The 16,938-nt window shown below is 32.5% G+C and overlaps 1 protein-coding gene across 2 annotated transcripts in view; it reads left to right on the plus strand.

Moving 5' to 3' along the window:
* The window catches only part of LOC145303541 (uncharacterized), a 44,810-nt gene that overhangs the window by 19,561 nt on the left and 8,311 nt on the right, over positions 1–16,938 (plus strand). For both annotated transcript variants that reach the window (XM_080145008.1, XM_080145009.1), the window contains exons 2-3: positions 3,507–3,682; positions 10,949–11,168. In XM_080145008.1, the coding sequence (XP_080001134.1) occupies positions 3,507–3,682; positions 10,949–11,168 (396 nt within the window). The remainder of the gene's footprint in view (positions 1–3,506; positions 3,683–10,948; positions 11,169–16,938) is intronic.

Here is a 16,938-nt window from a genome sequence, read left to right on the forward strand (position 1 = left end):
TGGGACTTTTAGGGCTAAAAAAGCATGCCTTTTTGGAGCTCTTTTTTCATATTACTCAAAAACTTTATATTTATGTCTATATAATGTTTTTTCTATGGTGCTGAATTCAAATATACATGTCTTAAGGCATGAAACTGCACTGTTTATCTATTTTCACTGGGGTTTGGTGTTCCCAGGAGCTCAAAAGGGTTACAAATGTCCCCAAATTACAAAAAATGACACTTTTTACCCCATAACTTTTATCCCATCCATTAGATTTTTCTGAAGCTTGGCGAAAATGTGAAGGCAACCTTGGCCGTTCACACTTCTCAGATTCATCATTTCTCCACTATTTTTTTTGGCATCATCTCACACTCAGCATCAAATAAAATAATAAAATAAGTTTTTTAAGGTAGGTTTTATGTTGATCTACCAGGCCACAATTACCAAATAAACACCTCTCCCTTAAAAAAAATTATTCCCCCCCGCAAAAAAAATCATTTTGTGATAAATTGATATAGAAAAATGATTCCCCAGTTTTTTAAACTATAGTTTTTTCATATCTTGGAAACTACTTGTTTCCTGGAATTTTAAACGTTATTTTTGTTTTCAGCAAACCCAAAAACCTCGAATAATGGTAATTTTAAAAGATTTTTTGAGGGTGGAAAGATGGTGCACATTTACCAATTTCGTGTATACAGAATATAAAAAATTGACGAAATGTAAAAAAAAAACAAAAGAACTCTGTTTCATTATCTGTTTGCTTACAAATGCAGTGTGCATCGAAACTCAATCGATGTAGATCTGAAAGTGTCTCTTTTGGTCAGTGCTGGACAAGGCGCACAATACTACTAATATAACAGTCATAGTTTTGAAACCAGTAACTAGTAAATTTTTTCTATGTCCATCAAAATAAAACTTATATCACTGGTTTCACAATAAATTTTTTTTTTTAAATAGTATTTCAAAATTTTTGTTGTAATTTTGTATATTCCAAGAAATCGCTATTTAAATCTAACTATTAACAACAAAACATGCTGGCATAGTGTACCTGATAGTGGTAGATGATTTTTTTTTTTTTTTTTTTGCAACTATGCGGGTGGAGTCTGTTCACAGAAACACTTGATATAGAAATTCTACCAATTGATGAGATTTCATTTTTTTTTTTAGTCACTCAGCGAAAAGAATTTGAACGAAAGCATTTTTTCAGTCAAAACTTAGAACATCTTGAAGTTTACACTTTGTAGTACAAAGGTAAGTCGAGACAGAAACTTTGTTCAAACAGTATTTAATAGCCAATATATTATTTTCTTTTGTCCAATTCCAAAAATGTGAATGGAATTCATTGAACACTTTTTATATATGCATCGATAGAAATGGTGACAAGCATGGATAATATGAGATCTTTTGTGTGTTGTGATGCACGCAAAAATTTATAACACGTTCGTATGTTCAAACTGACTTATAAATAAAAAGAAATGAAGTATTCATTTCTTTTTATTTTGGAAATTTTGGAAATGAATGCTTCATTTCTTTTTATTTTGGAAAACACTATAAGTTTTTTATTATGAAATCAAAAACAATGTTAAAAAAAAAATTCTTTGAAAAAGAATAACCAACATGGTGTTATCTTTTATTTTTTTTATTTTTTTTTCGAGGGCTGAATCGGAAAAGTTAGAGCATCTCAAAGTAGAGGCTTTAGCTAAGTCAAGATAGAGACGTTGTTCAAACAGTATTTAATAGCCAATATGTTAATTTCTTTTGTCTTAAAATTTGAAGAATTTGCATTAATAGAAATATTGACGACCACCTATAACATGAGATTTTTTTGTGTGCTGTGACATGCAAAACAGGTTTACTTTAAGAAAAAAACGGCAGAAGAAAAGGGGCGATAACTCTTACATAACTGGAGAGGACATTAAAAGAGATCCCATCATTATCAAGGTTAAGACGTCAATATGAGTGATTAAATAGTTTCATTTTTTTTTTTTTTTTTCACTTAATGTTAACAAACAATTATTGAACTTAATAATCATTTTATTTTGAAACAATACAGAATTTTATAAAATAAATGTTTTGTAGTAGTAATTCTTTTAACACACTCACCTCTAAAAGACGAAAGGTCTGCTCTGTCTGCTGTCGATACGCAGGAACTAGGAGGGGAATAATAAGAAGAAAAAGCAGTAGGTGTGGTTCGTTTTATTAGGAAAAAGGCAAGATTAACCACAAGAATTCCCGAGACTTCAAACTCGGATGGATAGAGGGCTGTGCTTTTGCTCAAGATAGAAAACCGGTAATAGAAGAGAAAAGTTTTTTTTCAAAAGAAATTTCCGCAGTGTAAGGCAAAATGCCCTAGCAGTTTTCAAGCTATTTCAGCTTACAGATGGTAGGCAAAGCATTTGATATTTGTCTGATTCCTGAATTTTGTGGCGTCTCACCCAATCACACACAATCCGTATGGTTGAAACAACTGCAGCTGGTGTGCGAAATGTGTGGGTTGACAACATTGAGTGTGTTCTATCACTCTGGCTGAGAGGTGGCGTGCTGTCCATATATCGGAGATGAACCCATGACCAGAGGCCGGTTTTGAAGCAAGTAAAACAAACCTTCCTCATGGCTTTCATGCTGGACAAATTTGTCTCCCATCATTTGCACTCAGGGGAAACTGTTGAATACATGGGTGACCTGCAGGATCTTGCACGGTTAATAAATAATTATCGATTGCTCAGTTGCGCTTTCGTGTCAGGATTCCCCGGTTTCATAAGGCAACAGTTGCGGGGGTCCTCCAGAATGGAACGGATGACCCTGGAGCAGATTCTTGCGAGGACCCAGGTTCTCATGACGGAGGAGGCAGATGTGGAAGAACCTGTTGCTGCAGTAGTCGGGAGATGCAGAATTCTTTGTCATATGTCTGTGGACCAGCCTTCAACCTCTGACCAGCAGAATGCAGTTGCAGTGTGGTGCCACAAGTGTAGAGGTCCCAATCACTTTGCCAGAGACTGCTGGCGTTTTTTTTTTTTGTGTTTTTTTTACGCAAGTAAAATAAACCTAAATTGTATTCTGATTTTATTATGATCCATAGATGTTAGTTGTTCTGATATTAAAAAAAACAATAAATATCACTAGGATCAGCAATGGCAAATACGGTTTGAAAAAATATTAAAAGAATCGTTTTTTAATCAAAAATTAGGCTAAAATTTTTCCAATTCTGATACCCCAAAATATTCTGATTTTTTCCAATTCTAATTGATCGTCCAAACTACTTATTATACTTATAATATCTGAAATAACAGAGGAAAAATCGTTATTATTTTATTAATATAGAGAAGAGAATCGACAAAAAATAAAAAAAAATTAAAATTTGCTTAACCAAGCGTGGGACGTTTGTGAAGCGCAAGGCCTGTAGCAGCTGCTACATCTGCCACTATGTTAATTGGCACTGCTTTAGGTAAATAAATTTTTTGTGAATATTGGTAGAAATTTATCCAGTTTATTTATTTTATTTATTGTTTGTTTTTATTGCATAGTTATCAACTGGTAAACAAATAAGTAAGACTTCACAGCCACAACCAGTTATGGAGACGACCTTGAAGCCAAGAGAAGTATTGCCGAACATGGAAACTGAACTGCCAGAAGAAATTGATTTTGAATCAAGTCAAATTGAAACTATAAATACAATAAAAGAAGAATTCCAAGATGATCAGTAAGTATATATTTATTTATTTATTTTAATCAATATTCTCATTTTTAACAATAAATATTAGACGCCATTTAATTAATATTTTCTAAATGTAAGTTTCTTTGGAATATTTTGAAGAGATTTTAGGGAGCACAATATAAGCACAATCTTCCATTTTTGAAATTCAAATATTTCAGATTTCTATTAAATTTGGTTCATAATCATTAGACATCAATTGAGCAAGGTTTCCTAAATTTCTATTTCTTCTTAAAATGTCTTCAATTTTGAAACATTTTCTTTCATGTAGATCATGTCTTAAATTTGGATCAAAATTAGAAGGATTCTAGATATAAGGTTTAGTATCATATCTTGATTTTAATCTTAATAATAAACATAAAAGTGGTGCAAATTTGTTGTATTTGAGGAATTTGTTTTATTTATCCTGGGATGGGTATTCTATTATATATATATATATATATATATATATATATATATATATATATATATATACAAGCAAACAGTTAATAAAACATGCTTGTTAAAAAACACTTTGAAAAAGAGTTACAAACATATTTAATCATCTGAAAAGGAAACACTAGATAAGTGGATAGTCCTTAATCCGCGGAGTTTCGAAGAAATACTTTCCTTCTCATCAGAGGGTAGGAATTAGCAAAATGCGGGATCGGATTTTGCATGCAAAAGTATTTGATGAAACAACAAGTAAGTCAAAGATCTTACTTGATAACAAAAAGTGAAGCAGAGGGAATATGGTGAAGAAAAAGGTGATTACACGTGAATGGATAGTCTGGTGGAAGATAAATAATCCAGTGACGGTAAAATCCAAATTAACTTTCTTGAAGTTATATATTTGCAACATTTCTTCTCTGGGAAAGAGATTGCAGGGAAGAGAAAAGGGCATCCTCTACTAAGCTACAAAGTCTATTTTTAACTCTGTCAAGGCAGAATGTATATATTTAAAAGTTTGACTCATGTCTAGGTAACCTACATCTAAAATTTCAAGTGTTTTGACCCAAAAATGGCGGAGGAGTTTGGTAGAGTTTTCAAAAGTCAAATCATTGAACTTTGACCCTTTGACAGCCAAATTTCTGGCCGAAAACCGATTAAAAAGATTTTAAAAAATCTTAATATTCCTTATGTTAAATCTCAAGTCTGTAGACTAAAAATTGACAGAGTAGTTTGGTAGGGAAATGTACACACACACACAGACAAACAATTTCACTTTTATAATATTTGATATAACATATAAAAAATAAATTTTATTAAGAACTAATTTTTCATCATTGTTAATTCAAAATAAAAATTAAAACACTAGTCCATACTCGGAATATTTGGATTCTTCGGACTACTGTTTTCATCTTGAGTGTCATTTTTATAACGTTTCAGTCAATATTTACAACTAAAAATAAAATAGGTTTTAGGCTCCCAAAATTCATACAAGAACTGTCTGCAAGGACCTGTGGTGTAGTGGTTAGAGTAGTTGGATAAAATAAATTGTGAAAGTGATATTGGTCCCTCGATTTATCGGAGAGGGACCTATGTTTTCAGATAACCGTCCAAGAGTGTTTCCAAAAATTTTGCCACAAATTGTATTTCATTAAATAGATGTGCACAGTAAAAAATGCCTCAAAATGGCCAAAAATGACACGTTTTGCCCCATAACTTTTTATCCATCCACTAGATTTTTCTGGAACTTGGTCAAAATGTGGAGCCCAGTATGGGTTACCCTGGCAAAATTCTGGTTCGTGTTCCCAAGGACTTTCAATGCTAAAAACGTCCCTTTTTGTGGCTCTTTTTTCATATTTCTCAACAAAATCTTGATATGTCTGACTATATAGTGGTTTTTCATGGCGGTCAACTTAAATATACATGTGTTAAGGCCTGAAACTGATCCATTTTCCATTTACACTGGGATTTGGTATATCCAGTGGCTCAAGAGGTCAAAAATGCCCCAAAATAACACTTTTTGCCCCATAGCATTTGATCCATCAATTAGATTTTCCTGAAACTTGGCCAAAATGTGGAGGCCATTGTTCTTAATATTAATTCAGTATGGATGACCCTAGCAAAATTCTGGTTCACATCCGTCTGGGATTTTAGGGCTAAAAAACTTACCTTTTTTTAGTTCTTTTTTCATATTACTCAAAAACTTGATATGTTTGTCTATATAGTAGTTTTCCATGGTGCTGAATTCAAATATACATGTCTGAAGGCATGAAACTGCACCGTTTGTCCATTTTCACTTGGATTCGGTGTTCCCAGAAGCTCAAAAAGAGTCATAAATGCCCCAAAATTGCAAAAAATGACACTTTTTATCCCATAACTTTCACCCTATCCATTAGATTTTTCTGAAACTTGGCGAAAATGTGAAGGCAATTGTTTTCCATATAAATTCAATATTGCTGACCCTGGAAAAATTTTGCTTTGCATCCCTTGGGAACTTTTAAAGCTAAAAAATAACCCTATTTGGGGCTCTTCTTTACATATTTCTCAAAATCTTTATATGTATGTCTATATAGTGGTTGTGGCAGTCACAGAGAACTATTTTCTCTGGTGAATCAATGCCCCTCTCTGTTCTCTGGCCACAGGCTGACCAATCAGCTAACAGGGCGCATTGATTCCTCTGCTCCCTAAAAGTCTTAAGGGAATGTCAGCAGTCAGATCGGGACCACCAGCCTAACAGCATCTATCCTCTTTCGTATCCTGTCCACCGGGCATCTCGCTATAGCATTGACGGTCTCGATTTTAGATAACTGTTATCCAACCGGGGACGACATAATACTGACTGACCGACGACGACCTTAAAACAACTTTCTTTGCCTTCTTCCCTTTTAGCAGCCTGACCTGCTAGTTCCTGCTACAAATAAAATACTCTTCATTGCTATTGTTCAAAAAAGAAGTTTGTGTTTCTTTCGTGCCTTGTTCTTTGCTATAATTTATTAGGAAGGTAAAACAATTACCCTCTCCTCCTAAACAATTTTCATACCAAAATTTATGAAGAAAGTATGCAAATGAAATACAGACATAATTGTGCTGGGTATTTCCTCATCACTCTCTCTTTTTTTATCATCTATCTATTTATATACTAGCAGTTCAGCCCAGCTTAGCTCGGGCCCTATGTACTGTTCATAACTTTATGTGTATATGTATATATTAAAAAGTGTGCATATGTACGGTAATGCCTTTCTATATAATGTTTAGACCAAAAGTTGGCTGAATGCTTTGGTAGAGAAATTGAAAGAAACTGAACATATACACTTGCCTTACCACTAACTCAACTTTGGCCCTACACACTTCTCGCATTCATCATTTTTTCACTATTTTTTGTGGCGTCATCCCACATGCAGCACCAGAGAGGGACCGCGCACGTGCAGCTTGTTCTCCTGAAGGTTGAAGGTTCAATTAGTATGGGCAACCAAAAAATACAATTGTGAATTACTTAGGACTTCTATCCAGCTATGACTGACAAAACGAACGCATGCTACCCCCATGAAGTAATTTCTTAGTATCTGTCAGCCATAACTGGTTAGAAACCTTAAATAATTTCTTAGTATCTGTCAGCCATAACTGGTTAGAAACCGTAAGTAATGAAATGCTTCTACATCATCTAAATTAGTTCTAAGCCCACAGATGTTCGTAAATGCAAGCCTCAAGGGAGGAGGCAAGTTGGTTTTGTTTGATTTTAAGCCTGGTTTAAGCATAATTTTTTTATTGTACTGTCATCATTGTTTTAAAAGTTTCAGTTTAGGTAAGGGATGCTAAGCAAGTGGTTATGCAGAATACTAGACATGCAACACAACTAGACCATCAACTGACCTTTCATTTACTAGGATTGTGGCCTCAGGAAAGCCCACTATGGATGAGTGCAGAGTCTCTTTTCATGCACGACATGGCACTACAAACATCACGATATCATACAACTGTTGATGGAGTAGCCACTCTAAGCGCTACCAAAGAGTTAGGGCTTCTGTACTACCAGTCGGAAACAGCAGCCAGGAACTGTCAAACCGGTACCCTCAACCCATCAGACGAAAGTCAACCCAATCTAATTGCACTGGCATATATGGCGCCCAGTTTAGAAGGATGGGATGTGTCTGGAGTGGGGAAGACGGCGTTCATTACCTTAGTCAGGAAACAAGATCGACCACCGAGTGTTTCTGTCAAATCCCTGTGATAGTACCTCTGCACCTGGCTAATAGGCAAAGGAGTATGGAAGCCAGGCAATTTAGGTTTGTAAACCAGTAATTTGTTTGAGTCACCAGCTCTAGGAAGGTTGTCATCCAAGACTGGAGAGGCCTCCCTCCTCTTAGATTTAGCCTCAGAGTTTTCTTTCTCTTAGACGAATGATCTGGGAATATCTACGGGTCCATCAGCATCGATAGGGTTTGTCCCGTGCCTGAGTCTTAATCCAGGTATTTCTGCGACCCCCGCATGAGTAGTTAATGTTACTGGGTTAGTTTGTAAAGGTTTTATATCTACTGAATAGTAGTAAATATAATCTGCATGAATTAAAATATATTTAACTGGATCTTGCAACTGGGCAATGCCAGATGATGTGTGTGTATATATATATATATATATATATGATTACTTCATTTAATCACATAAATTAATATATGAAAGTAAACTTTAAGTATTTACTTCAACAATGCTCAATACATACGTAGATCTGTTACATATAGGGGTTTCATTATTATTATTATGATTATTATTTTCTTGTTGTTATTAAAAGCGATAGTCTTATTATAAGTAATGCTTAGAGAGTCTTTTATTAAGAGGGATGTTGTGAGAGGGATGTTGTTCGTGTTATAACGATTTTTATATATATAAAAAAAAAAATGTTCATACTTAGAAGTGTAGAATATGGAAGCTCTTTGAGTGAGGAGATAGTGTTCACTGTTCAGACAGTCTCAGTGTAGATATGAGATGTGTATGTCAAGACATTTTATAACACAGACATATAGACATATAATAACAGTTCACTTTACCTTTTGGTAGAATCATAACACAAAGACGACGTTATAAAAACACATGATGGGTTTATTTCTTCTCATGACCGGCCGTGGTTTTCTCATCAAGAATTCAAAGCTTCACATATTAAGTTTCAAAGTGACCGTCTCACCTCTAAACGTTCGAATTCCAAACTGCAGACTATCGTCTGTCGTTCTCAAACTCCCTCTTCGTCTCTCCCCCTGCTTCTGTCTGCTTAACTCTCAAGTTTTTCTATCTATCTCTAGAACTTTCTATTTTCCATGACGTCATACACATGTGTTCTGGACATACGTGTCCAAAACTTTTCCTTTTTTTACAAAAGGAATTTTAACCTATACTCAGTAACCTATATTTCCAATATGTTAAAAACATGTTTATTAAATTATCTTGTAGCTGCATTCTTTCAATTGAATTTTCATAACAAAATTGACAGTGCACATTCTTTTCTTGAAACTATTTTATCTCTAAGCTGTTTTACATTCCATTTTCTAATTCTCACACGTAATCTATTTCTAAACCTAAATTACGAGGTTCGAATTTCGTCTATTGCTATTTCATTTTCATTTTAACTAAATCTCTCTATTTTTATACTTACATGAAAAGGGAACAACCCTTATCATGTAACATCCCTCCCTTCCATATTTCACAAAAAAAAATGTATGCATTTTTAAATTTAGTACATTTTTTTTTTTTCTACATTTACACAACCACACATCTAGGAAAGATCAGGCTAAAAAAAAAAATCTCTTTCAGTCAGCCCTCCGCGGCCGACTTCACAATTATTATATTTTTATAAGATCAGAACCTTTCTGATCTTCTTGGCATTTACTTTTTTGGGTGTAGGGTCTTTACCTATGATTCACATCAGCTACTTTCTAGCCACCCATATGTCGCAGACTAGAGGTTTCCACCTCCCTCGAAATGGACGACTTCCTTCGTCCCAAAAGTGTCCTAATCAACTCTTTCTGCATGGTTAGTCTTATCAAGTATGGCTTTGTTTTTTTATTCTATAACTACCTTATACGGGACATACCAAAGCTCATAACCAATCTCCTTGGTTGGCTTTAACTATCAAGATATACCTTTTTTTCTCTCATACGGATTCACTCGGATTTCCTTGCTTGGATTCTTGAAACTTCCCCTATCCCAGATCCAGCAGATATATCCCACATTCATGCGTCTCTAAAAAACAAATACAAGGTTGTATCTTTCTTACGTAATCTACGGCATATTTTTGCCTGTCTCTTACTTCATTAAGCTATATGTGATTGCCTCGGGATTACCTATCATCGGTTTACTGGTCCCCTTAAGAACTTTCGTATTCTTTCCAACGCTTGTTTATTAATTAAACCAAGTCTTATCACTTGCTTGGAGTCGTCACATGCAACCAGCTTATTTTAAGCACTTAATTAACCAGGCTCCCAAATTTTTCGAATAGGGGCACTTCTTGTGCTTGCTTATCAATCCCTACCAAGTCACTTTTCTTGGAAAAAAATTATAGGATCTCTAAAAAAACAAAACAAAAACCAAATGCTAAAAAAAAACATCTTTCTTACGGCTTATCACATCTAAAAACTCTCTAAATACCCGTTTACGTAATTTTAATTCTTGTCCCCCTTCTAAAATTCTAACTGAATCTGTAAGCCAACCATACGTCTTAACTAGTTTTATTTTCTCCTAGACTGTTTAAATCTAATGTATATTTACTGATAACTTTGAATTCTTGCTGTGAAAATCAATAACATTTACATTAAGTATGAATTTACAATATTGTTTAAAACACATTTTCAAAAGAAAATACCTTAATACATTTAAACATTTTGCAACAAAACACAAAAAAAAAAATAATAAAACTTTGTTACATTATACATTTCAAAAGTCCATTGACACAAAACAAAAAATTGTCCCTTTTTCAAAGACCAGAACAATTAAATCACACTAAAAAGCCGAAAATTATACACAGTGCATAAATTTGATTTCATTTCTGCATCTTTCTTTTTTCTATAGTGTATTTTATTTTATTTATTTATTTATTCATTCTTTCTTTTAATACTCGAGAATTTTAAATGTACTAAATAAAGGGTCCCATTCAAAATGCTGTGCAGATTTCCAAGTCTAATAGAAAGTTTTCCAAGTTCAACAAAATAGACCTGAAGAAGGTTGAAGGTTACATTGGCTGAAACATTGTGAGAAGTAAATGATCCAAATTTTCATCTCAAAAAATGAAATTACAATAATTATCAGAATTATCTTTCAGTTCAGTTTTGTCTTAATTTACAGGTCAGATTCCAATGTACCAATGATGATAAATGAAAGCCAGTTGTCCGATGTTACACAACAAGAAGCCGATTCCATTATAATGGATGCATATGAGCCTTCTTCGAAACGATTCCTTGTCATCCCTGAATATCAAAATAGGATGATGTTGAGCTTAGCGTCGATGTGGAAACAGCAAAAAATGTGTGATGCATCAATTGGAAATGGCACCACCATTATTAAGGTAACTAATGTTATTTCTTGAGCATAGAGCAATTCTTTTAATAGAAAGAATGTTGTTTTCCCAAGCAAAACAAAATGGCACCATAAATCCAGACGAAGAAGCTTTTCCAGATAAGAATTAATCCAGTCGGGATCAACAGTGTAATGGTCTTCTCGTATCAAGATGAAAAGCTATGAATACAGAATTCAGAGGGATTCAGTTTACAGGGTGGAACGATTGTTGCTCTAAAGAAAACAACTCTACAGTTTCGAACCTGTATCGAGGCGGTTATTGAGGCTGAAGGTGGCTACATTGAATAGATGTCAGCTCTACTACATAATCATATTACCTGAATTGACTTTTTCAATAAACGTTTTAAAATAAAGCTGTAGTGTTATTTTCTTTAGGGCGACAACTTTATCGTTCCACCCTGCACTTGTAATATTAATACCATCATGACAGAAAATGTGATCGGCTAATGATTTCGCTTGAAAACATGTTTGAATGGAAATCTGCAAGTGGATTATTTGCTCATTAGTTTTCACACACGTAATGTATGTATTTGTGATTGCCTATTAATGATAACCAATAGTGTTCCCTGGAATCTGAGTGTCGGTATGTCTCTTCAAATTTCTAGCACTCTCCACCTCTTTCGAGAACTGTTGTAAAACATTTTGTGTCTTCACAACAGCCGTATACCATTGATTTCTCTGGAATTTGAGTATTAATAAACCTCCCAAAAGATTCAATACTTTTTGTATCAAGTGGAAGATTGGTTGGTGTTCTTTGTCCTTGGTTTTTTAGTTTTTCTTGACCTTTCACAATCAGCTGTATGTGTCTGTGTTTTTTGTAAGAGACGGCCGGAAGATCATTAAATTTGTGGCAGTTTCCTTGGCTCATGTGAGGTTCTTTCTATATCTTTTCTTGTTCTATTACTATTTTAACTTACCTGTGACTGGTTGGTTATTTGCGTTGGTTTCCACATTCCAAGATTTTCCTTAAGCTTTTGGCTATTTTTGTCATTACTGTATGTTGTATGGTCACAATCTTTTCTTTGATTCCAATTTTTGCTGGACTGCTTCCCTGCCGATTACAACTTTGTTGCCTTCAAAGCCAGTATATAGAAATTCTTGTCATGGATTGCTCTAAAAGTAATAAGATAATAAGACATGGTTCATACCATTGATCAATATTGATACTCCCATAGTGTTCCTCATCTTTTCATTGGCAATCAGTCTCCTCTCATTAAACTCATTAAGTGGCTTTAAGTGGCAAACCCCTCCCTGCATAGTAAAAAATCTTTTTTCCAGGTAATACAAAAATGTTCTTAGTGTTTCTACAATTATTATTAGACTTTTTAGTCCATTAAGGACCAGAAATGTTATAGCCTGTTGACTTAGAATGAGTGTTTTATGCCAAATTGATACTTGAATATGGTTAAATTTGTGCTTATTTTTTAATTAAATATTAATCTTTACAAATTTTTATCATCCCTAATTATGAATTGAACAGATACCATAATACTTAGTTTGCTGCACCTTCTCAGAACAAAGGTCCTTACAAACTATCAGCTAGACTGATCCACTAGTTTCATAGAAAAACTAATCCCTAAGTGTACATTAAACGAATACCATAATACTTAATTTGCTGCACCTTATTATAACAAAAGCCCTTGCAAAATTTCACTCAGATTGAACCAGAAGTTTCTGAGAAAAGGTGGAACAGATGGACAGACAAAGAGAAATAAAATATAGATCACTAGCTGTACCCGGCCACGCGTTGCTGTGGTTCCGTTTGGTGAAATGATTAAATTGAATGAATATAGCAAAAAAAATTTTTTTTTAATTTGTTATATTTTTCTTTTTTTTTGTTCAGTAATTTTCCTTGCTTACAAATAGATTTGTAGAAATATTTTCTTTGTTTTTTGCTTATTTTCAATTGAGGAATCTGAAAATCCTTTCTTTGCTTCCAAATAGATTTGGAGCAATTTTTTTTTTTAATTTGTTATATTTTTCTTATTTCTTTTGCTTATTGTTAATTGAGCTGTACGGTCAATTAAGAGCAATTTCTTTTTTTTTTGTTTGTAGCCCTGTAGTTATCTTTGCGTTAAAATAGATTTGTAGAAATGATTTTTTGTAATTTTTTGCTTAGTTTGATTAGAGGAATCTGAAAAAAGAGAAGTATGAAAAAATATTTGCTCGATTGTTTTCTCAAATAATTATCCTATTGAGAACTTATGTTCAAATAAGCACAATGTGTAGAAATATATTTTTAAAATTTTCCTTTTTGTGCTTATTTTTAATTGAGCTGTAACGTCAAATAAGGCCAATTATTTTACTTCTTGTATCCAAATAGATTTGGAAATAATTTTTTCCGAAATTTTCTGTTTACTTATTGTTAATTTAGGAATCTGAAAAAAGAGCAATCTGAAAAAGATGTTTGATTTATTTCGCAATGTATTGGCCTGTCGACAAATGTATGGCTAAATAAGGCCAATTTTTTTATTTGCGGCCAAATAGATTTGGAGGAATATATTTTTTTTAAAAAAGTGTTGAATTGAAGAATCTGAAAAAAAGGGAAGTCTGAAAAAAAAATATTGGCTTGATTGATTTCTCAATTTATTTATCTGTCGAGATATGTATGGTCAATTAAGACCTTTTTTTTGCATATGGTCCAGCAATTTTCCTTGCTTACAAATAGATTTGTAGAAATATTTTTTTTTTTTTTTGCTTTTGCTTATTTTCAATTGAGGAATCTGAAAATCTTTTCTTTGCTTCAAAATAGATTTGGAGCAATTTTTTTTTATTTGTTATATTTTTCTTCTTTTTTTTTTTTTGCTTATTGGTAATTGAGCTGTATGGTCAATTAAGGCCAATTTAGCTTTCTATGTGGTTCTGTAGTTTTCTTTTTGTCCAAATAGATTTGGAGAAATGAATTTAGTTTTAAAATTGTTTTATGTTTTAATGCCTGTTTGTAATTGAGGAATCTGAAGAAAGAGAAGTCTAAAACAATATTTGCTTGAGTGATTTCTCAATTTATTTGCCTGTATGGCCAAGTAATGCCAATTTTTTTTATGGTAATTCTGTAATTTTGTTTGCGTCCAAGTAGGTTTGATTCCTTGTTTCTGCAAATTTTTAATTAAGCAATCTGAAAAAAGAGGAGACTGAAGAAAAACATATGCTTGATAGATATCGCAATATAATCAATTGTTTGGCCAGTCAACAGCTGTATCGTTATGTAAGGCCAAGTGTTTTTTAGTAAACAGATGGCTCGTACGCTATATGCACGTGAGTAAGAAAATGGTATTAATTTCTATAACTCAAAAAGCAAAAATCATTTGTAAGAAGATGTAATGTTTATTGTAATGTTATAAGATTTTAAGAATAAATAATAAATCATTTAAAAAATCTGTAGAAAAAGCAGGAAGCAAAAAATGGAAATAATTGCAATAGCAATATAGTAATGCCCCCACAAAACACCGGAAAACGGTAAGGAATAAATATTGTTGGACAACGTTGAAAGAAGGATTTATGTATAAAAACTATTTGAATTGTTAAAGTATAATCGTACAATTTCTAAATGCACGTGAAAGTTGAAAAAAAATTTATGGGGGGAAAAAAATGTAGAAATAAAATTGACTGCCAGAAAAAAAAAAACAAGAAACAGCAAATGAATTAGTAAGAAAAACAAAATAATTTTTAATTCCTGTAATTCGAGATAACTTCAAATATGAAGTTATTTAGAAAGAGTTACCGAAAGAAACTTACCAAGAATCACCTGTAACACGTGGGGAAGAAATAAAATGGGAGGGGGGGGGCAAAAAATGCGGTAAGTTTTTACAGCAAATGAAATCGATCGAAGCAAATGGATGCTATTAATATTTTTAAGAATTAAACAAATTTATTTTAGGTAGGCTTGTTTTAATCAAAACACTTGGAATTTAAATTTAAAAAAAAATGTAATCTTGGAATTTAAATAAAAAAATGGAATTTTGGAATGCGAGATGCCGTAAAAAAAAAATGTAGAAATAAGATTGAAAAAAAAAAAAAACAGCAAATGAATTCTTATGGAAAAAAAAGAAACTTACCAAGGAATTTGTTGAATATCAGAATAAAAATTAAAAAAAAAAAAATAAACGGAAAGAAACACGTGAGGAAGAGAAAATTGCAGTAAGTTTTTACAGCAAATGAATTCGATCGAAACGATTTTTAAGAATTAAATATATTTTAGGTAGGCTTGGCTTTAACCAAAACACTTGTAATTTAAATTTAAAAAAAAATGGAATTTTGGAATGCGATATGCCGTAAAAAAAAAAATGTAGAAATAAGATTGACTGCATTTAAAAAAAAAAAAAAGAAAAAAAAGAAACAGCAAATGAATTAGCACAAATTGCCCGAAAGTGGTTAAATCCTGTAATTCGAGATAAGTTCAAATATGAAGTTATATATGAAAAAACGTACAGCAAATTAAATCGATCAAAGCAAATGGATACTATTTTTTATTTATTAATATTTATAAGAATTAAACAAATTTATTTTAGGTAGGCTTGGATTTAATCTAAACGCTTTAAATTTAAATTTAAAAAAAAAAATGGAATTTTGGAATGCGAGATGCCGTAAAAAAAAAAACAAACAAATAAAAATTATTTTTTGATGGATGAAATAAACAAATGAAATAAAAAATGTAAAAATAAGAGATGCTTATTATACTTAGCGATGTAACACTGAAAATGTTGTCATGCGAAATCGTCAAATCGTAGTGAAATCATTCCAATGTGCATTCTACCGGAAATAAAATTTGACCACAGGTTCGCATTTAAGAAAAATATTTTTATTTTATTTTATATATTTTTATAATTTGGGATGTTAATTTATTTTAATAACATATAGACTGTCTGAAGCTTTCAAATAAATTGGTAATGTACAAATATGGTTTTACTGATAACGAACGAACCCAGAATTACATTTCTAATTCGAAATTTGAAATCGTCAAATCGTTGTAAATTTACTGCAAACCGGAAATAAAATGGAACATAGTTCTGCATTTACAAAAAATATTTTTATTTTATTTAATATATTTTTATAATTTGCGATGTTAATTTATTTTAATAACATGCAAACATTCCTTGACTTTACATATAAATATTCTGAAAATTTCAATTAAATTGGTAACATAGAAATATGGTTTTATTCGCTTATAACGAATTACATTTTTATATATTATAGATTGTTGTTGATTAGCATCATTCATGATGATGTTGGCATTCATTTCTCTGATATCTTTCTAGTAGGATATCAGATACTTATGTTTGCAAGAAAGATTTACTCTCCTTTTGTCATGTGAACATTTCTTGAACTATTGTTATGTCCTGGCATGGCAACCAGTTCCCCGGGTGTTAGACACGATCAAACAATAGACACTTCCCTTACATATATGGTCGATATGGTGTCAGCTATAACTGGCTGGCATGGGTCTGGTTGCTGAGTCTTCATTGTGTTGTTACAGGCAGACATAAAAGACCTCTGCTAAAAAGAATACTGTTGTTGCAGATAGAACATCTTTATAAATAACGAACAGAGGCATTTTTTATAAAAATATAATTCTTTTATTTACATTTAACACTGGCAGAACGTATTTAAATTTGATGATTGTTGACCCATGTCTGTTTTCACCTGCAACCAGATAAAAAAAAACTGCTATGAGTGCTGAGGCACGCATCTTACCTGCTTGGTATCTTAGCTTCAACTGTTTTTTTCACTACAATTTGATTCTCCTCTCTTTCAATGAAGAA

Source organism: Euprymna scolopes, chromosome 19 (assembly GCF_053919585.1).
Source record: "Euprymna scolopes isolate OS-2025 chromosome 19, ASM5391958v1, whole genome shotgun sequence".
Taxonomy (NCBI): Eukaryota; Metazoa; Mollusca; class Cephalopoda; order Sepiida; family Sepiolidae; genus Euprymna; species Euprymna scolopes.